General features: G+C 36.6%; 2 protein-coding genes across 7 annotated transcripts; one reads left to right on the top strand and one right to left on the bottom strand.

Annotated features, from left to right (window-relative positions):
• Positions 1 to 8,465: 8,465 nt before the first annotated feature.
• On the top strand, positions 8,466 to 13,339 carry LOC112147809 (protein THEM6). 5 transcript variants are annotated; one of them, XM_024274422.2, is made up of 4 exons: positions 9,900 to 10,135; positions 10,228 to 10,818; positions 10,941 to 11,466; positions 12,965 to 13,339. In XM_024274422.2, the coding sequence occupies exons 3-4, from the start codon at positions 10,951 to 10,953 to the stop codon at positions 13,070 to 13,072; spliced, it is 624 nt and encodes a 207-aa protein (XP_024130190.1). In that variant the 5' UTR covers positions 9,900 to 10,135; positions 10,228 to 10,818; positions 10,941 to 10,950; the 3' UTR covers positions 13,073 to 13,339. The 5 variants fall into 5 exon arrangements, with proteins under 5 accessions (XP_024130188.1, XP_024130191.1, XP_024130190.1 ...); XM_024274421.2 differs by having other exon boundaries at positions 10,228 to 10,839; XM_024274420.1 differs by lacking the exons at positions 9,900 to 10,135; positions 10,228 to 10,818 and adding an exon at positions 8,466 to 8,610.
• Positions 13,340 to 14,736: 1,397 nt separating this feature from the next.
• LOC112147822 (protein THEM6) lies at positions 14,737 to 20,574 on the bottom strand. 2 transcript variants are annotated; one of them, XM_024274447.2, is made up of 3 exons: positions 20,457 to 20,574; positions 19,029 to 19,534; positions 14,737 to 15,738 (listed from the first exon to the last, which is right to left on the bottom strand). In XM_024274447.2, the coding sequence occupies exons 2-3, from the start codon at positions 19,530 to 19,532 to the stop codon at positions 15,631 to 15,633; spliced, it is 612 nt and encodes a 203-aa protein (XP_024130215.1). In that variant the 5' UTR covers positions 19,533 to 19,534; positions 20,457 to 20,574; the 3' UTR covers positions 14,737 to 15,630. The 2 variants fall into 2 exon arrangements, with proteins under 2 accessions (XP_024130215.1, XP_024130216.1); XM_024274448.2 differs by lacking the exon at positions 20,457 to 20,574 and adding an exon at positions 19,613 to 19,702 and having other exon boundaries at positions 19,029 to 19,536.
• Positions 20,575 to 20,964: the final 390 nt, after the last annotated feature.

Here is a 20,964-nt window from a genome sequence, read left to right as displayed (position 1 = left end):
CCGTCGGAAAAGCATTACCTTCCACCCTCGTGAAGTCTGGCCGAGTCTTCGCCGTCACTTCCTGGTAAATCTACCGCGACTGCAACCCGTCGACAGTGATTAGTCCGAGTCGGTCTGAGGAAGTACTGTCAACCAATCAGGAGTGAGCTTGTTCGAAGCCCACACCCCTCCCACTGAAAACGGCGCAGAGGAATCTGTCAATCAAACGTTCTAGGCGGGACCAGCGGGAGCCACATGCTGTGACTGAGGCATCTGATTGGTCAGTTTATAACTTGAATTATAATGGAAGTCTACGGGACTTTGGCCTTCTTGCAGCCGCGGGTACTTCCTGTTTGGAACACGGAAGGGGGGGTGGAGGGGCGGGGCTGAATTGTCCATTGTTTTTCTTGTCAATGGGCTGAGCTGATACTAATTTTAGATGGGGCGGGGCTTTGAGCTCATTGGCTGTATTTTTGTGTTTAAAACTGCTTTAAAATGTTCTGGTTTTTTTTGTTTTTTTTACGTTAAGCAGATCCTGATTTGATCCCATGTCTCTGTCTCTGCTGAATCATGAAGCAGCAGACAAACCAGAGAGTCTGTGATCTGATCCTGAATCAGCCGTTTTGCTGCCCTCATGTGGTAAGAATTAAGATGCTAAGAACTCTATTTTTTACAGACCACAACAGTTTAAGGCTGGCAGAAGTTTTTTTTTCTAAATGATTCTGATCTGTCATGATTAACAGATGTAGTTCAAATAAAATCCTCCTTTTTCTCGCTATTTCCTGTAAGTTCTCTCCTGTTGGGCGTCGTTGTTGTTCTGATGACCTCCATCCCAGTCCTGCCTCCTCTTCCTCCTCCTCTTCCTCCTCCTCCTCCTCCCTTCATTCCTCCCCGTGAGGCCCACAGTCACTCCAGCCATCCTGGAAAGCACCTTTTTTCTCCCCCTTTGCCTTTTTCTCCTCCTTCTCCTCCTTCTTCTTCTTCTTCCCATTTCCTGGCCAGACCAGAACAAAAGGAGCTTTGTCAGGAAATAGATCCCAGAGTGCTTTGAGCTGCTGAAGGAAAAGTTGGAGGAAATGCAAGAAGTGTGCCACGGTTATGTAAGCAGAGGAGAGGGGTGGTGGTGGTGGGGGGGTCTCTTTTTAGATAAGATATCAAAGGAAAACTTCAGACGCTGCTGTCTTTCTATTATTGCTGTAATAGATTCATGTAACTAAACTTAAACTTCAAATACAACGGCTTTTCTGAACTACAGGTTTCTAAATCACATGAAGATCTTTGCAAAGTTTTAAGTAGAAACTCGTTAATGTCAGAAGTCATTAAAAAACAAAAGTAAAGTTGATGATTCGGTCCCACTGCAGCCGTCCTGGACTGAAGCTCCAGACCAGAGACGGGGAAACTGTTGGACCTGTGGGCCAAAAGGGTTCTAAAATCTGACAAATGGGCCAGACCAGAACCAGAACCGTGGAGTGTTTTGGTAATGCACCTCATAAGAGAAAGAAATAACATTAAATCTGGAGGAAAACATGTTTTCATTTTGATTAACTAATATAAAACATGATGTTTTATTTCAAAACTGACTTTAGTTCTCATTTTAGTGCCAATTGCACCAAAGTTTAATGTTTTAAATAGAGAAATGATGTGTTCATGTGCTGTTCGAATGATCGGAAAAAGAATTATAAAACACAAATAAATGTAAAAAAAAAATGTACATTCTTCCAACACCACAAAAAGAAAGAATAACTTTCTTCACCTATAAGTCAATGTCTTTATGGTGCACCATATGGAGACACACCTCAATTACAGGGAAAATAAAGCAAATAGGATTATTATTATAATTTATTCCCATTTAAAGGGGCCAGGTTAAAAAGTTTACCGTAGTAACCGTAGTTTGCTCACCTCCAGTCCAGACTGTTTTCATAATTCCTCTTTCTTTCTGCACCTTTGAGCACAAATATCACCGCCGCCACAAAGACAAAAGCTCACCAACATTTGCATGCAGGTAGAACCCGGTGAAAATGAATTTTGGGCAAAGAAAACAAATGTGTCCAGTCTGAAAACACCCTTAAAGTCTGTAGATTTTGAACGCCGTTAGCATGACAAGCTCGCAAAAGGGGCGTTACCCTGTTGCTCACAATATTGTGAAATATAATACATGACATTTTGGCTGAAGATGAACAAAACGACATCTGTTATGATCATGTTAACAGTAAAACCTCTGTTGCCGAGGAAATCCAAAAATGTACTTTTGCCAATTCTTTAGAAAAACCACATAGATCTTTTTGAGACCAACAGGCGACCAAAAACTAAAATGGTTGCTATGGAGATAAAGTGAGATTTTTTAAGAGTGTTTTCTTCCATGAATTTAACTCAGACCAGGGCAGAGCGGGAGAGCCAGTGACGGCGAGTCAAGAGATCGATTCTGCCTAATTCTGACCATTTTATTGCAAGTCATTTTTTCCACCTTTTGAACATATTTTTACTTAAAACTTTGAAGTTTGAAAGTTAAAGCTGAAATATGGGAGGACGTTAGGCTACGTAGTAAAGCTTTGACAGCAATTTTTTTGGTTATTTATCCTGTTTAAGAAGAAAAAAATGCATATTTTAATGCATATTTGCTAACTAAATGTTTAGCTAGCAAGCTAAATATTTGATTTTAAGCTAAATATTTATTCTATAACAATATATTTAGTTTACAAACTAAATATTTATTTTAATAAACTTAAATGTTTACCTTTCAATATTTAGATCTGACCTAAATATTTATCTCCCAAACTAAATATTTAACTTTTTAACTAATTATTTAGTTAAAAAGTCAAATATTTAATTAGGAAAATAAATGTTTAGCTCCAACATAAGCATTTAATTCCAAACTAAGTATTTTGCTAAAAACTTAAATAGGTAGTTTTTAAAATAAATATTTAGTTCAGATCTAAATATTTAGTTAAAAGCTGAAATATTTAGTTTGGAAAAAAATATTTAACTTCAATATGTACATTTAATTCCAAACTAAATATTTAGTTGGAGCTAAATATTTATTTAAAAACTTAAATATTTAGTTTGTAAGCTAAATATATAATTATAAAATAAATATTTAACTTAAAATGAAATATGTACCTTGCTAAATAAATATTTAGTTAGTAAATGTAACATTTATAAATATGCAAATTAAAAGGTGAAAAGATCCAAATAAATTGCTGTTATAATGTTACTACAGCTTTACAAACGGCATCCCATAATAAAAGGTTGATTTTGAACGATGAATTTGTTGTGCTTAAAGTAAACATCAGGAACAACATCAGGAAGGATTTATCCTCCTGTGTTTGTGTGTTTGTGGGTTTTGTGTCTGAACGTTGACACAATCCCGGGAATTTTCTCACTCCGATGATGAACTGACGGATTTTGGCTCAAACTGGTGCAGATCAAAGTGGGCGGAGCCCTCATCTTTTCATATTTCACTGAATTTTATTGACTTTATCGACCAGACGGACAACACAAACGACTGATCTCTCTACAAACCACATGTGGAAATATCTCTGGTGGTTTCCTGTCGTTTCTGTGTTACTTTTCTTTGAAAAATGATCCGTGTGAATTCAAACATCTGACTGGAACCAGCAGATTTACATTTATGTTCGATTAAACCTTTGAAAAGATGCCAGAGAAATGACTTTTAAAAACTTTAATTTGAACGTATTCTTACATGAAGATGATATTTAAAACGTTAAAAACGTATTCAACATCATAGTTTTTACATTAATGTAAAAACTGCTGTATTTAGAAGCACTAAATCTACTTAAAGTTCATAGCTTTTCTGAACATAAAGTTTTCGGAAAACAAAAGAGTAAATCCAAGAAGAATTGATTTAAGCAAAAACAGAACATTTATGAAACACTAAAGTTTTATGTGAATTCTTACAAATCATGGTTTTGTCAAATGGATTCGAGGCTCCAAAGACTTTTTACATTCAGGAGGAAGAGGACTCATAAACCGGATCAGAAGCTCATCTTCACATCTCAATCTTCAGATCATCCTGAGGTTGATCCTGTCAGCAGATTTACATCTCTATATATTTATATAAAATCTTTACTCTGCTGACCTGCTAATTGCAGAATTGTTTTTAAGCTTCTTAGTGATTATTAATTATAATTATGCTAACTCCTCACTTGTTTTTTTAAGGTTGTTTCTTCAGATCATTTTGGATCAATACTAAAGAGGTTCTGACTCTCACCTTTATTTCTCGTTGCTTCTTTAATGCACTTCGTTTAAAAAGTGTTGTTTTTTAAGACATAGTTTCTGCAGAGCGGCAGAAATTAATTAGATATTCCACTCTGAGATGTCAACGGGGGCATTGGCATGGAGCAACCCCGCCCCCGTTCCCCACCCCAATGCTGAGAGCTCAGAGAAAGGAGTTTGTTGCCCGCTCAGCGTATTTTCTATGTCACAAATATGATCTTTTTCAAACAGCATTTTTTCATCTGCTCCTGATTCACAGTGATTTTAATAAAGAAAACTCAGAACTAAAACTTTAAGATGAATTTTCCTAATATATGTTCAGAAAACTGCCACAAGAACATGTTAAAAACACCATTTTTATTAGAGCAGGTGTTTGAATTTTAAGAGAAAACATCTTCCATGGTTTTCTGAATATTATAATAACTTTTTATTTGTGAACTTAAAAGGAAGCTTTTATTTTGAAAAGGAAAATAATGCAGGTCAGAGCTTCATACTGCACTGAAGGAGCCAAAGAACAGTAACTTTAACCTTTTTTCATTGTATATTGTATCTTGACAAAGATTCTCTACATAATTATTCATGAAACAGTGTGGTATCCCACAAGGATCAATACTGGACCCTATTCTTTTTCTTTTATGCATAAATGACATTTGTTGAAATATCAAATGTATTGAAGCTTCTTCTATTTGCTGATGATACGACAATTTTTTTTGTTCAGGAAGACATTTGATAAAAGATATTTAAACTGAAACTTAAATATTGGTTTAATAATTATAAGCTTTCATTGAATTTAGAAAAGACTAAATTTCTGGTTTTTGCTAATAAAAACCAGAAGGAGGTAAAACTGTCTATTGATGGAGTAACAGTTGAAAAAGATTCTGAGTATATATTTTTGGGTTGATTTTGGACAAAAAAATGGTCTTGTAAACCACATATATCATATATTAAAAGTAAAGTTGCGAAATTGTATTTGTTTTAAATAGGATGAAGTAATATTTATCCTGTAATGTGTTAAGAATGTCATATTGACAGAAATATCCGTCCACATCTCTATAGTTTGTGCTTCTTTTTTAGGATTCCAACACATTTTACTGGTATTTCATTCAAAATGGATTCTGTGATGATCTCATGTGGAGGAAGATAAAGATCACCTGAAAATGAACTTTCTTTCCTGAACGATCAGCAAATGCATTTCAGAATAATGGCTCTGAATAAACCACAAAGCCTCTTTTCCATTCTCCAGTCAGACAGGAAAGTTCTTCATCTGAAAGACTTCAGACTTGATGGATAACACAGACGCGGCAGAGATAAACAGTTTCTGCCCTTTTCTCTCAAACTTGAGGGTTTTGTGGTGGTTTAAGTGTAAATGAAGTGAAAAAATCTTAAAAATGTGTCTTTGTTTTGCTTGATTGCAGCTCCAAACACAGCCGGCTGCTCTGTTTTCATTCGGTGTGGATCAGCATGGAGGCTGCAGCTCTGATGCAGCTCGGCTGCTCAGTCATTTAGCGGCTTCTTGCAAAGACACACATTCCTTTCCCTTCTCCGTCAGGGTTATTTTTATCCCTTTCCATGTCTCTCTGCGCTCCCAAAGCTTGTCTCGGGTGTGTTTAATGCATTGACTTCTGTTTTCCAGCCTGTCCTGCAGTGAGCAGCAGCAGGACATCAAACCACTGAGATGTAAACTGCAAAACTGAAAGAAAAAAAAGAAAAAAAAACTCCTTTTGTTTATTTCCTATCATGTCTCCTGTAAACACCCCACATAAAAATAAATAAATACACAATAAAACCTGGTGAGTCAAAACTATGGCTTCAAGGTTAGAGCTATTGTTGGTGTTTTAGTGCCCCCTGGTGGCAAATATTATTTAACAATCACAGTAAATTTATTTAAAAATAACTTCCATAACTTATTAAGTTATTCAATAAAAATAACTTCACAAAAACATGTTTAGTTTGTACGGAGCCCCTGAAGTACAGGACCCCTAAAGGGACATCAACGTAAAAAAAAAAAAAAAATGTTTTTCCCAAAAACTTCAATTCATTTTTATCTTTGTTTGTTTGTTTACTTGCTGGTGCAGACCTACGACAGCGTTCCAGGGCCAGTTTACAAACAACCTTTTTTTAAACTATGACTTTAAATGTTTGTAAATTTATGATTAAAAACTTGTAAAGTTATAAGACAAAAAAGTCATAAATTCATCCTTTGACTTAAAGTCTTAAATAAACAACTTTATTCTCGTAATTTAACAGTTGCGACTTTTTCTCATAAAAAATTTACGAGAAAAAAACTTGTAATGTTCCTTTTTTCTTTTTTTTTGTCATACGACGGAGTTTCAGGGTCAGTTTACAAACACAAAAAAATAAATTATGACTTTGAATTTAAATATACAGGAAAAAAGGTTGTAACTGTTTATTTAGGAGGATAAAGTTGTATATTTATGACTTAAAAAATCTTAGGCCAAATTTATGACTTTTTTTCTCCTAAATTTAAGAGATTAAAAAGCGTAAATTTACATCTCTTCATCCCATGGATTTACAAGATTTAATCTCATAACTTTCTGAGAAAAAGGTCATAAATTTATCCTACGGCATAAATAAAAGTTATTCTCGTAATTTACAGTTGGGACTTTTTCTGGTAAATTTTCGAGATTTAAACTCACAAATTTACAAGAAAAAATGTCCAATTTTTTCCAATAACAGTTGTGAAAAGTCATAAATTTATCCTATAACTGTTTAAGTTGCAAATATACAACTTTAATTTACAAGATTTAAAATTGTAATTTAAAATAAAATGTTGTTTGTAAACTGACCCTAATACTCCGTCGTACTTTAGGGGCTTCGTACGTTTGGCCAAATTTACTATGGATTTTAAATTTGAAGGCCGTGGTAATTAAAACAAAAGCCGTGAGAGAAGAAAGAAACATTCTTCCAGACTTCAAATGACTGAACTTCAGAGATGAGGTTTTTGCTGTTTGATACTGGAGTCTAAACATCCCAAAATAAAAAAAAAATGAAACCTCATTTCAGAGCAGAGATTTGTTCCAACATTTTTTTGATCCACCGATCTGTTTCCATGTGCAAGTTTGTTAGTTTACAAAGAATTCTCCAAAATAAGACGACATCCAGACTGTCATCTGAAGCTCCAGTTTCATCTGACGGCCTTCTTTTAGTACAGGGACAAAAACATTAATCATAAAATATAAAAGAATACCAGCCATACCAATCATAGGTCATCACAGCTTTAAGGTTTTTCCATCAGACCTGGAGCAGGAAAACCATCAGTTTCCATTACTGAATGTGTTTCAAGCTGCTGTAAACTACAGAATGTTCATGTAACCACGAGAGAAACCATCGACGAGGACGCACTGGACTGCAGACAATTGTTCATATTTTCTGTTATAGATTATTTTAATTGTATTTTATGGTCTGTGTCATCAATTATTAACCTTTCAATTAAGTCAGTAAACTTTTTATGCATTTATTAATACCATAAATAATGAAACTATCATATTCTTTGTTTACAAACTGTAAATAATTCATTTGACTGTTTCTTGATTTCTTGACTATTCGACAAAAATTTAACAAAGATTTATTTACATTTAATCAAAATTCAATTTTAAAGTAATTTTCTAAAAATGATGCAGAATATTTAAGATCATTTTTATTTTCATTTTAAAGCCAAAGTGATTCATTTTAAAATGATCAATGAAGTTTATCCATCCTCTGATTTTTTTAAGGGTTTTGGATTTGATTGGTGTAACTGTACAGTTTGTAACAACAGAACATTGATTTGTTTATTTACTTTAACATTTTAGGATTCGTTCATTACATTTCTACGAGACCCTGAACCAATAAAAGAAGATATTTTGTTTGGTTTGATTATTAAAAAATATTTGCTCAGCAAAAAAATTAACACAACAATAATACTTGGTATTTTATTTTACATAAAGGCAAATTTCTGAAATTCACACTAAAATTTGTGTGTTTCGTAGAGAATTGCAAGTTTTTTTCTCATGTCTAAAACAAGTAAGAAACAAAATTGCTGTTAATCTTTATAATGAATTTAGGAAGTAAAAGTCATCCTGGCCAACAAATTAAACGTCAAAGTTAAAAAGAAGCTGGAACAGCTCAATTAAATCCGTAAATTAATCATTTAATTCTGGTTATTGGTGGTTGGCACCATTTTAATTTAAGTTTATTTGTTAAAAGCACAAACATTTGAAAATGTTAATTCACTTATGCTTTTCTGCTGAAATCCGGGAAACCGGAAACGATCCCCAGCAAATCTGAGCCGAACTTTATTTTGAAAGCACCCCGGAAACACCGGAAAAGGATCAGGTTAAGGCTGAAATCAGCAAATCTGAGCCGGCCGCGGGTCTGGGGAGGACAGGTACTAAACAGGTGTGAATATAATGACTTTTTTTGTTCTTTTGCTCGTTTTTTTTCAGCTTAAAGTGCAGTTTTGCTTCTAAAACATGCGGGCGCGTGCCTGGGCTGAATCTACTTCAGAGTTTCTCTAACAGACTGATCCGGGTTAAGCTATGCAAACACGAGACATGAAAGATCCAAATGTATCTGCAGTCATGATCTCAGGTGTTTATAATGAATAGCTGCTATTTCTTCACATTTTCAGGCAGATTTCGCTGCAGGTTTCTGAATATCAGTCACTTCAGGGACAGCGAGACTTTCCTGCTGAACCTGTTTACAAACTGACGTTTCTGTTGCACCAAAACTAACATTTACCAGAAATTCAGTGGATTATTTGGTGTTGGTTAAATTTGAATTATGTGTCACTGCAAAAAACGTTCAGTTTTTGCAAATAAGTCCAGGTTGTGTCTTTACACAGAGAAGTGAAATAAAATGAACTCTTGTGGCTCCATGATTTTTAGTTGGTACATTTATTTTATCTTGCAGTTTTTTTTTTTAATTCTTTATAACCCAAAACTAAGATAATTCAAATGCAATGTGTGGTATGTTAGTTTGACTGTTAGAATGTAGTGCTGCCACAAACAATTATCTTAATGGTCAAAAAATCACAGATTATTTCTTCTGATTAGTCGACTAATCGGGTCATATCCAAAGTGGATGTAAAACACACATCTTAACCATGATTAGCTTTAAACTAACTAAAAAATAGATATACTCATACTAGCATTATCTGTAAAAATGCTAGTGTGAATGCTGTAAGCTGAATTTGGCAGCTGAAGATGCTGAGATTGATAGCTAAAAAACACTGAAGTTGATAGTCAGCTAAAATATTAGTTAAATGCAAAATTTTAAATACAAAAATAAAAAATGCAATAACAATAAAAAGTTAGCCAAAATTAGCTAGAATCCAGCTGAATATTAGCTAAACTCCAAAATAGCCTAATAAACAAAAAAGCATAAATTAGAAAAAACAGCTAGCATGTAGCTGAAATATTAGTTTAACTTCAAAACAACTAAAAAAAAACAACAAAAAAACAAACAAACAAAAAAAGCCTAAATTAGCCAAAACAGCTAGCATGTTGCTGAAATATTTGCTAAGTTCCAAGACAGCCTAAAAAACCTCAATAAATACCAAAATAGTCCAAAAAGCTTGTAGAATGCTGTTATAACTTTGATCTTTACTACACTCTGACTCAATATAATATAAAGTAACGACTAATCGACGATTAAATTAGTCGTTGACTAGTTTAACAGTCGATTAGTTGACTAATTGTGGCAGCTCTATCAGAATCCACAGCTGTTTGAATATGTAGGTCAGGACAGAACCATCTTTTGACTCCTAGATTGCAGCATTGACCAAGAAAGTACCGACGTGTGAGCAGATCATTGACCGTCTATGGAAAAAGGGCTAAAAATGGTTGACTTCTGGTTCCAACAATTTGAAGTCTATTTAGACGCCATTGTTTCTGATACGGATGTCGACATGTTGAAACCAGAGGTCAGTAAATCGTGTATACTTTTATTTTTTATTTTTTTAGACATCAATAGGCTCATATAGTGATTTTACCAGTAAACACTGTTGTCTTTTAGCCATTGTTTCCGTTAACAACCACTAGAAGGCGCTGCATCCGAAGTATCTGCTTCTCACAGCAGAAGAAGAAGAAGAAGTGTCGTCCAAAACAAACATGGAAGAGAGTCTAATTGTTTTTTTTTCTGATACAGATGAAAAGATGAGTATTCTTGTATACTTGTATTCCTCATTTTTTTCACAATGTTTATTTCTGTAGTTCAAGTTATAAAACTGACCAATCAGGGGCCTTGATAAAAGTAGGTGGAGCTTGTTCAAAACATCTGACTAATTTCTTATAGCCTGCTTTCAAGTAAAAGGGGTGTGGCCTTCCAACAAGCTCCGTCCTGATTGGCCAGAGTGGTTGCCATAGAAACAACAGTCAATGGATTGAACGTGTTTTTGTTTACGTGACATGTACACTAAAAGGCAAAACAGGAAGAAAGAAAAAAAAGTTTTCTGGAAGCGGAATATTTACTTCCCGATCAGTTGTTGTTGTTGTTTGTATCCGTTGTTTTAACCTAGTTACATATCGGGAATGTTTTCCATCCCACCTTAATGTGATGACATTCCAATGGAAGCAGATTGACCACATCGTCCCACCTGTTGGACAGGTGTGTCTGCTCAGCAGCTCGGTAAAGTTTTATACTGTGTCTGTGACGCTTCTGTTTCAGCACAAATATTGTTTGTATCTTCCGTTGACGTTTTTCATGGTTTTGGTCAAATCGCCCATCAGGTTGTTCACCATGTTCGACATGATGTCGTACCTCCTGGGCGTCCTCGTTGGCTTGCTGGTGCTCTTCTCCTGCCTGGACGTGTGGTACTTCCTGCGGGTGGCCGCGGTGGCCACGAGGGCGTGGTTCCAGCCCCCAGTGTGGGACGTCACGGCCGAGCAAGTCCTGACGGGCAGAGTCACGCCCCACGACATCGACATGTGCCACATGAACAACGCCCGGTACCTGCGGGAGTGCGACTTTGCCCGCATCGCCCTCTACGTCCGGAACGGGGTGTTCAAGGCCCTTCGAGCCCTCAAAGCTTCCATGGTGGTGGGGGCCACCACCATCCGGTACCGCCGGGCGCTGTGTATCGGGGAGGGCTACGAGCTGCGCAGCCGCATCGTGACCTGGGATGACAAAGCTTTCTTCCTGGAGCAGCAGTTCGTGTCCGCCAAGGACGGGTTTGTGTGCGCCGTCATGTACTGCAAGCAGAGCGTGATCCGCAGCAGCCCGGACAAGATCATGCAGCATCTGTGCAAGAGGAAGGTGAGAGTCTTTACACTGATGGAAGAAGAATTATCACTTCAGGCCGAAAGTCCCACAATGATCATGGCGTTTTTAGACAAAAATAAAAAAAATCCTGTTTTGCAATTTATGGAATTAATAACATTCAGCATGTCTGGACATTCATGCTTTTACTTTGACCTTTGCAATTTTTTTACTTTTACGCAATTATTGAAATTGAAACGTAATTCTTCAAATACTTGTGTACTTTCTACAAAATATTCAGGTTTGGTATCGAAACGTTCAGCATGTTAAGAACATTGACATTAATGAGGTTTTTAAGGTAAATTTTGAGTTTAGCTAATATTTTATATTTATATAAAATATTAATATATTTATATTAGCATCTACTGGGGTGTTTTGGGTTAATTCTGAGTTAATCTAATGTTGTAGCAACGTGCTAGCTTTTATGGCACCTACTAAGGATTTTGTTTTTTTTCTGGAGTTAAGCTAACATTTTAATGAAATGCTCACTTTTTTGGCTAATTTGACATCTACGTCTTTTTGTTTGGTTTTAATTAGCTTTGGGATAAAAGCTCTGAACCACTAGCTAGCTAGGTTAACTAGCTATCTTAAACTATCTGGACCCCACAAGACAGCACACTGAACTTTTTTTTCCAAGGATTTTTTAATCTTTATCGGTGTCTGTGGCAAACATAAAATCCTGTCCACATAGGAGTCATAGGAGAGATCAATGCAAGGGTGGGGTCATCTGGACCCCATAAGATGGCACAAGGGTTAAAGACATGAATGCTGTAAGCTGAATTTGGCCATTAAAGATGCTAGTGCTGATAGCTGAAGATGCGGAAATTGATAGCTGAAAACGCTGAAGCAAATAGCTCAAAATCCTGAAGCTGATAGCCAGCTAAATTATTGCCTAAATGCCAAATTGGCCTAAAACAAACAAAAAAATACTTAGGTTAGCCAAAAACAGCTAGCATGTAGTTGAAAAAAAATAGCTAAACTTCAAAATAGCCTAAAGAACTGAAAAAGCCTAAATTGCCTAAACAGCTAGCATGTAGCTGAAATATTAGCAAAAATTTAAAACTAGCCTAAAAAAATCTTAGTAAATATCAAAATAGTCCAAAAAGCTAACAGAATGACAATGTTTAAAACTTTAAAACTGTAACTTTTTACATAATTATGAATAATAAAAATTCAGGAATATTATTCTAGAATAAATCAACTTAAACCTTAAATAACTTTCAGTATTTTACTCTCCATAAAATATATATTTTGTCAAAATTATACAAGTTATAAATACGCACAGGATAATATTGGGCCAATAATAACAATAAAATAAAATGATCTGGAGGGCCGGATAGCATTACCTGGAGGGCCGGATCCGGCCCCCGGGCCTTGACTTTGACACGTGCAGTAAAGGGACTCCCAGACCTGCACTCAGAGAATGTCAAACACTGAGTTCCAATAAAACATTGGGTCTTTCGACGACCTTTAACCTCTGCTTTGCTTCCTCCAGGTGGAGTGTCCAGAGTTTCCAGACGACCTGAAGCACTGGGTCAGCTTCATCTCCGCCAGCAGCCAGGCCCTCCGAGCTGAGAGCGGGCTGGAGGACAAAAACAAGTGATGTGGCGTCGGCAGCTACAGGAGCCGTCCTGCCAGTTCTCCAAGTCCGAGGCTGGAAGCCTCCAGAGAAACCGTCTGCCTTCTCCTCCGTATGACTTGACTTCACCGTCGTGCCTGCATTTTGCACTGAATGAACATTTTGAACAAATAAGCTTCGTTTTGTGCACAATATTCATGGGAGAGACTACAGATCTAGTAGTTTCAGTAAATGTTTCTAACTTATTGAGTAATCTTTAATACATCAATAAAGACAAGTTGTTTACTTTTATCTCACTTGAAATATTTAAAACTTTCTGTAAATTTTTTCCAAACTATAAATGAGAGTGACAAAAACTTCTGGAAATGGAAAAGAGATGGTAAAACAAGAATAGAAACTGTAGAAAATAAAGATTAATCTTTTTTTTTTTTTTAAATATCTCGTCGTTTAGTATTTTTATTTATTTATTTAGTATTTACAAAGACAAAAACTCTGGAAAACCACGCCCACCGCCTTTTTCTTTTTTCAGGTGTTGAAGCTGCTTAATTTTTCATATGCAAGCTCTTAAAAAAAAAGTCTTAAAAAGTCTAAAATTTAACTTTAAGAATCGTGTAGAAACCCTCAAAAACAAATGCCTCGTTGAGCTTCATACGGGTAATTGTACAGAAGCAGAAGGTCGGTCATAAGATATAAACAATAACTGCTAAACTAAACTGGTTTTCTTGCCCTTAGACTCTCCTCTTGTCAAGGAAAAATCCTAAAAATTATTCCTGGACAAAAACAGAAACTTTAGAGATGTCCACATGACGGAGACGGACGGGCGATTTACCAGAACTATTGGAGAGAAATTAGCTTATCTAACTCTACAACTACGCATTTGAATAGAGTTCATCAGATAGGACGGCCAAGACAAGCCAGAGGCGTGGTCCACGGCCAAGAACAGGAGCACAGACGATACATCAGGAATCTCTCCCACTCTGAGATGCGAGATGACGAGCCAGAGACGTGGTCCACGGACGGCCAAGAAGAGGAGCACAGGTGATCTACCCGGAATCTGAAATCTCTCCCACTTTCTGACAGTTTGATCCCAGTCTGACCTCGAGCTGATCATCCATGTTTAAACTACTGTCACTCCCCGACTTTGGAAGGACCTCCTTCTGTCTCTGTGCCAGACTGACTCAGTCGAGTTTTAAATCTCGAGTTAAGACGTTTTTATTTAGAAAAGCTTTTGGCAGACTTTTACTTGTGTTCACTTTTGTTTTACTCGCATGCCTGAGTATGTTTTATTGGTTTTACTGCTTTAGGCACTATGAGACATTTTGTGTTTCTCTGATTTTATCCTGTTTTAAAATTGTGAAGCACTTTGTGAGTCACTAGTGCGATATGAACTAGCAAAGCTTCAATACCTGTGACGTTAGTGTGAATGCTTCTGCTGAAAGTAGTTGCTGAAGATGCTGAAGCTTTCTGCTGAAAATAGTGACAGTTTAATTGCTGAAGGGATTTGCTGAAAATATGACAAGCTATTTGCAAAATGTTAAATTTGCTAAAAGACTTGAAATTTTATTAAAGAACTATGAAAAAGAGTTGATCTAAATTTCTGAAACATTTGTAGTAAAATTGCTTAACGTTTAAACTGATGGCAAGAAATAATCCACCAGTTTATTCTGAGGAAAGAAAAATGACACAAAGAGGTTTCCATTTCATTTTTATTTTAAAATGAAATATAATAAATAAAATCTGATAAATAGTTTTCAGGACATCATACTGAAACACAGACAGAAAACAAACAAACTTCAGTGTCTGCAGACCGCATTTCCTGGTCAGTGCATTAACAACAATTTCATCTCTTAAATTTTCAAAACATTACATTACTTTGGTCAGAAGATAAGCTCAGATAATATTAAGAAGGCTGCACAACTTCAAATGTTTTCCTCCAAACCAGCATTGAAACATTCAGAGTTAATTGTGCGTTTCAGCTTTTCAAAACAAACCCGTTTCAGCTTCAGTCTGTCGGTCAGAACTCAACCACACATGCGTCTTCATCCACCGAAAAGCTGCTGCTCATTCCAACAAGAAAAAATAAATACTCTGCAGATAAATGGATCTTCTAAAGTGGAATATTCCCTTCCAGTTTCTTCCCAAAAACAATTAGTGCAAAAATACTGAAGGGAGAAATCAAACACATGTAAGTACAGTACAGGATCAGCATTTAATTCAAGCATTTCATCATATTTGTTTTATAGTTTTTAGTCAAATAAGACTTCTCTGTAATCGTAAACTACCAGAAACAGGCACAAAATATTGTGATTGTTTTAAAACATGCAGTAATGTCGGAGGAAGGGTCACTTTAGAGCTACATGCTGTTTCTGAAGCGCTAAATGAGAATATCGATCCCTTCAATCCAAAAGTCGACGGAAAAAGAGAAATGTATGATATCGTTGACTGTTTCCTCTTTATCGTCATTTCTCCACGTTTAACTGTTGTGTCATTTTTATACAAAAATATACAGCAGGGGAGATCCAAATGAGATATGTGGACTATTTTAACGTGTTTCTGCTAGAGGGGAGCTGTGGGGTGTGGCTTCACTTGTCCTTGTTGTCCAGACCGCTCTCCGCCCGCAGCGCCTGGCTGCTGGCGGTGATGAAGCTGATCCAATGTTTGAGCTCCTCTGGGAACTCTGGACACTCGATCTGCACACAAAACAACAGCAAAACAGGTTCATCTGTTGGATTAGAAAACCTGGAAGTCTTAAAATGGTAAATGGTAAATGGCGTATACTTGTATAGCGCTTTCTACCCTCCTTCGAGGGCCCAAAGCGCTTCACAGTCACAGACCCATTCACCCATTCACACACACATTCACACACTGGTGGTGGCTCCGCTGCCGAACACCGGTGCCAACCTCCCACCAGAGGCAATTCGGGGTTCAGTGTCTTGCCCAAGGACACTTCGACACATGGGCGGGCAAGGCGGAGTCGAACCCGCTCACTTCTGATCAGGAGTCGACCGCCGTACCGCTGCACCACGGGCGCCCCAGCCTTACAATGAATTTGAGCTCTAAGAATCTCCAAGAACAAAGATATTGATTCTTAAATAAACTCCTAACTATGGAATTTATCTTTTGATTAACAGATGCAAAAAATTGTGGACTTTTGTAACTACAAACTAATGGTAAAAGCAGGAATTTTGTTTTAGTCTGTCAAATAGGTTTGGAATATTATAAAAATGAACACCACAAGGGGTTTTTATGGTGCTACCCTCCCCCGCTGCCAAAGCTGCATGTGACAAATGTTCAAAAAAGTTTATACTTTTTTTCAAAATGGTGGCTTTTCTGTTGGTTTATCTCCATAGCAACCACTTTAGTTTTTGGTCGTCTGGGGGTGACGAACACATTTATGTCATTTTTAGAGGAATCAACAAAAGTAAATGTTTGGATTTTCTTGGCAACAAAAATTTTTGTTAAGCACTCCCACAATACTAATATATTCATATCATGGGTTTCATCATTTTGTTAAGCTCGAGCCAACAATTTATATATTAAACGTGCACAACACCACGGTAAAAAATGTGCAAGCGGTAAATGAACGGCACTTTTACGAGCTAGCCACGCTAACATTGTTCAAAATAAACAACTCTATGGCAAGCTCTTTTAACATTAAATTGATATCCTTGATATCATGCTGTTTTAGGGCTAACTAGTAATGCCAAAAGTACATCTAGTTAACTAGTCACAGCCAAAAATGTGAACTAGTTGACTAGTAATGTTTTAAAATGTGCACTAGTTTACTAGTGAGCATTATTTTGATTACTAGTTGACTAGTGACCACCTATAAAGGATACTAGTTAACTAGTTACATGTAATTTTTCTACAAGCCCACTAGTAAAGTTTCTGTAAATCTCACTAGTTTAGTACTGTGACCAAAATCTCATACTAGTTTACTAGTGCCATGCAAATTTTTAACTCTTTAACTAGTAATGTCAAAAATGTGCACTAGTTTACTAGAGGGTCCTATTTAATGATTATCATCTAAAAAGGCCACTAGTTAACTAGTACATGTTCAATAGAAAAGCTCATGTGAAGCTCACTACTTTACTAGTGATACCAAAATCACACCCTAGTTCACCAGTGACATGCAAAATGTTAACTAGCTAACGTTTAATGTTAAAATGTGCACTAGTTTACAAGTGGTCCCTATTGTGCTTACTAGTTAACTAGTGACCATCTAAAAAGGCTACTAGTTAGCTAGTTGCATGTAATTGTTCCACAAGTTCACTGGTGAGGTCCCTGTACTCCTCACTAGTTTACTAGAGACCATCCAAAAAGGTTACTAGCTAACTAGTTACATGCAATTTTCCCACAAGTTCACTAGTCAGGTTCCTGTATAGCTCACTGGTTTAGTACTGTGACCAAAATATCACACTAGTTTACAAGTGACATGCAAAATGTTAACTAGCTAACTAGTGGTGTTAAAATGTGCACTAGTTTACTAGTGGGCCCTATTGTGCTTACTAGTTAACCAGTGACCATCTAAAAGGCTACTAGTTAGCTAGTTGCATGTAATTGTTCCACAAGTTCACTGGTGAGGTCCCTGTACTCCTCACTAGTTTACTAGAGACCATCCAAAAAGGTTACTAGCTAACTAGTTACATGCAATTTTCCCACAAGTTCACTAGTCAGGTTCCTGTATAGCTCACTGGTTTAGTACTGTGACCAAAATATCACACTAGTTTACAAGTGACATGCAAAATGTTAACTAGCTAACTAGTGGTGTTAAAATGTGCATTAGTTTACTAGTGGGCCCTATTTGTGCTCACTAGTTAACTACTGACCATCTGAAAAGGCCACTAGTTAAGTCCAATATAAACGCTCCTGTAAACCTCACTAGTTTACTAGCGGGCACTAGTTTACTAATGACCATCTAAAAAGGCTACTAGCTAACTAGTGAAGTTCCTGTAAAGTTCACTGGTTTAATAATGTGACCAAAATCTCATACTAGTTTGCTAGTGACATGCAAAATGTTAACTGGTTGACTAGTGATACATATGTTAGTCTTAACAGTTAACCAGTGAGAGAAACTGTTTGCACTAGTTGTCTAGTTCACATTTTTGGCTGTGACTGGTAAACTAGTGGACTTTTGGCATCACTAGTACTCGTATGATATCAAGGATATTGATTAATTGATAAAGATGGATGCGATAAAGTTCATAGTGTCTGCATTATTTATCACTGTTCTGATTCTTTTGTTATCAATCGTGTCTGATAACAAAAGAATCAGAACAGTGATAAAAAAGATTACCAAACATCTTTCTAATTCCAACATTTTTCCCTAAGTAGTGAAGCTCGATGAATTATGAGGCGAAAGATCAAAATCCCTGGGAGTTTAAATGTGTAGATGGTACTAGAGATCATTTTTGATGGTTTCTTCTGTTGTGATGTCATCATTGAGTGACGGGAGCCTTCACTCTGCACCAAAAATTATTTTCACCGAGTACTACATACATGCACATTTTGGTGAGTTTTTGAGTATGGGGTGGGGTTAAATCTTTTACCTAAACGTGCTGTAAAAACAGCTAAAAAGTAAGTAAAGATGGATATTATCAACCTAAAAAAGCAATAAAAACAAAAGCTAAAATATAATTAAAGGTAGGTAATTAAAGACAAAAAGTTTAAGTATGAATAAGTGACATAAAACCCCCCAAAGAATCTATTTGACTTTCAATTCGAGAAAAAAATTTTATTTTGTGTTCTCCTCTTTGAATGAAGATTTTTCAGCATTTTCTAATGTTTAACCTAAACTTACATTTTATTAATTTATATGGCACCTTTTGAAAAAAACACAAAAATAAGATAAAAGCAACAGCTAAAAGGGACTTAAAGATAAAAAGTATAAATAAGTGAAATAAAAAAATCAATCACTACACAATCTAATTGCCATATTTGTCGGTAATTTCCCGTCTCCAGCACTGCGAACACGGCTCACCTTTGCTTTGCACACAAACTCGATGATCCTCTCGGGGCTGCAGCGCACCACATTCTGCCTACAGAGCATGACCGCAGACACAAAGCCATCCTTCTTCGACACAAAACGCTGCTCCAAGTAAAACGCTTTCTCATCCCATCCCAGGACTTTGGTCCGGATCTCGAAAGGCTCTCGGAAATCCAAAGAGCGCCGGTACCTGATGGTGGAGGCCCCCACCACCATCCTGGCGCCCAGCTTGCAGGAGGCCATGAACAGCCCGTTTCTCATGTAGTGGTGGAAGCGAGCAAAGTCACATTCCCTTAAATACCTAGAGTTGTTCATGTGGCCTAAGTAGTCCAGGTCGTGCGGGAGGACCATGCCGTCGTAGCGCTGCTCGGCTAGAATGTCCCTGATTCTGGGCTGGAACCAGGCCTGGAAAAACACCAGGGCCCCCCGTAGGAAGTACCACACATCTAGATTGCAGAAGAGCAAGAGGAGGGCGCTCAGCACCAGCAGCAGCAGCATCGCTCTGGAACCAAAAAGCATAGGAACATATGAACATTTGACAGCCTCACACACGCATAAAACATGCTATAACACCGTACAGCTGCTCCTCTTTTGAGGAATCGACTTCTAAAGATGACTCTTGAACTGAAGTGGACTAGGCTTACAGCTGAGGTCAGCCTGGGTGACCCTCTTTAATTATGCTGCATAGGCTTATAGGCTGCTGAGGGTCGTTTTAGTTCTTCACTCACACCTGTTCTCTACCTGCTGTCTTTCACTTTTTTTGTTGCTTTTATAGTTAATGTGCATATCTCTTGTTTCATACCCAATACTTTGATTTTTTGTTTGCCTCTTCCTGTCTTCAAATTTATAAACGATCTAATATATTATATCTGCCTCCACTGCAAGTTTGCCTAATTTTCTAACATTTTTTAGGGAGTTTTATCATGTAATATGTTTGCACTTTGAGCTATTTAAAAAAATACATTTAAGAATATATTGTGTTTGATTTAAAATATATCAACTTAAATATTGGAGCTATATTTATTATTTAAGGCTTTTTTCTGCACTAGTAGATACAAATTTGAGCTGTATAAATAAACTAAACTTAATTTTGGATAAAGGCCCGCACTTTGACCTTATCAATGACACTGCAGATGTGCACGAGAACGAGCCGTTAGTGATTATTAAATTGTCCACCATCATTTTTGACCATTTAACACAGAATGAAGCCTTTTATGAGTCCTTCAACCTTGAGAGGCCAAAGCCGGCCCGCACTGATGAGCACGTTAGCTAAGCTGTAACCTGCGTGAAGCTGCACCGGCCTTTAGGATGAGCGATGAACTGATGCAAATAAACATAAAAAAAACGTCAATTTTTTAATCCTAAACGCAAATAACAAACATACAAAAGACAAACGCCTTTTTATATGACAGCAAAACTCACCGTTCAAGCCGAATAAAGTTGTGCTAAAGCATAAGATGGAACTTCAAGAAACCGGTAGATTCCATGTAGATGACTTCCTGGTCTGTGACGACGTGTGATTTCATTGGTCAACCGGTTGTCATGGTTACATGGAGTTTTCGCAGGAAGAGACGTCACTGCTTTTGTCTACGGGACTGAATGCTTGTAAAAACGGATCTTTCGGGATCATTTCAGTGTTTTCATGCTTCTTTCCGAGGTTTTACTTATGATAAAGCCGATTCTACAGGGAAAAAAGGATTTAAATGCAACAAAAAACTTTATTTATTTTTACATTACAGCATTTCCACATTTATTTTTATGCATTATTTTTACATTAAAGCAAAAACTAATATGTCTCACATCATAATATGTGTTGAATCAAACATTATTGTAAGACTGTGTAATGTATAATATTACACCCGCCTTGGTAAACAGAAGACTCATTTTATATGATTTTTTTGTTTCTCTGGCTAAAAATAAAACTCTTTTG

The sequence above is a fragment of the Oryzias melastigma genome, linkage group LG17, assembly GCF_002922805.2.
Source record: "Oryzias melastigma strain HK-1 linkage group LG17, ASM292280v2, whole genome shotgun sequence".
Classification (NCBI taxonomy): domain Eukaryota; kingdom Metazoa; phylum Chordata; class Actinopteri; order Beloniformes; family Adrianichthyidae; genus Oryzias; species Oryzias melastigma.
Note: the sequence above shows the minus strand (reverse complement) of the source record. Positions and strands in the feature narration are given on the sequence as shown.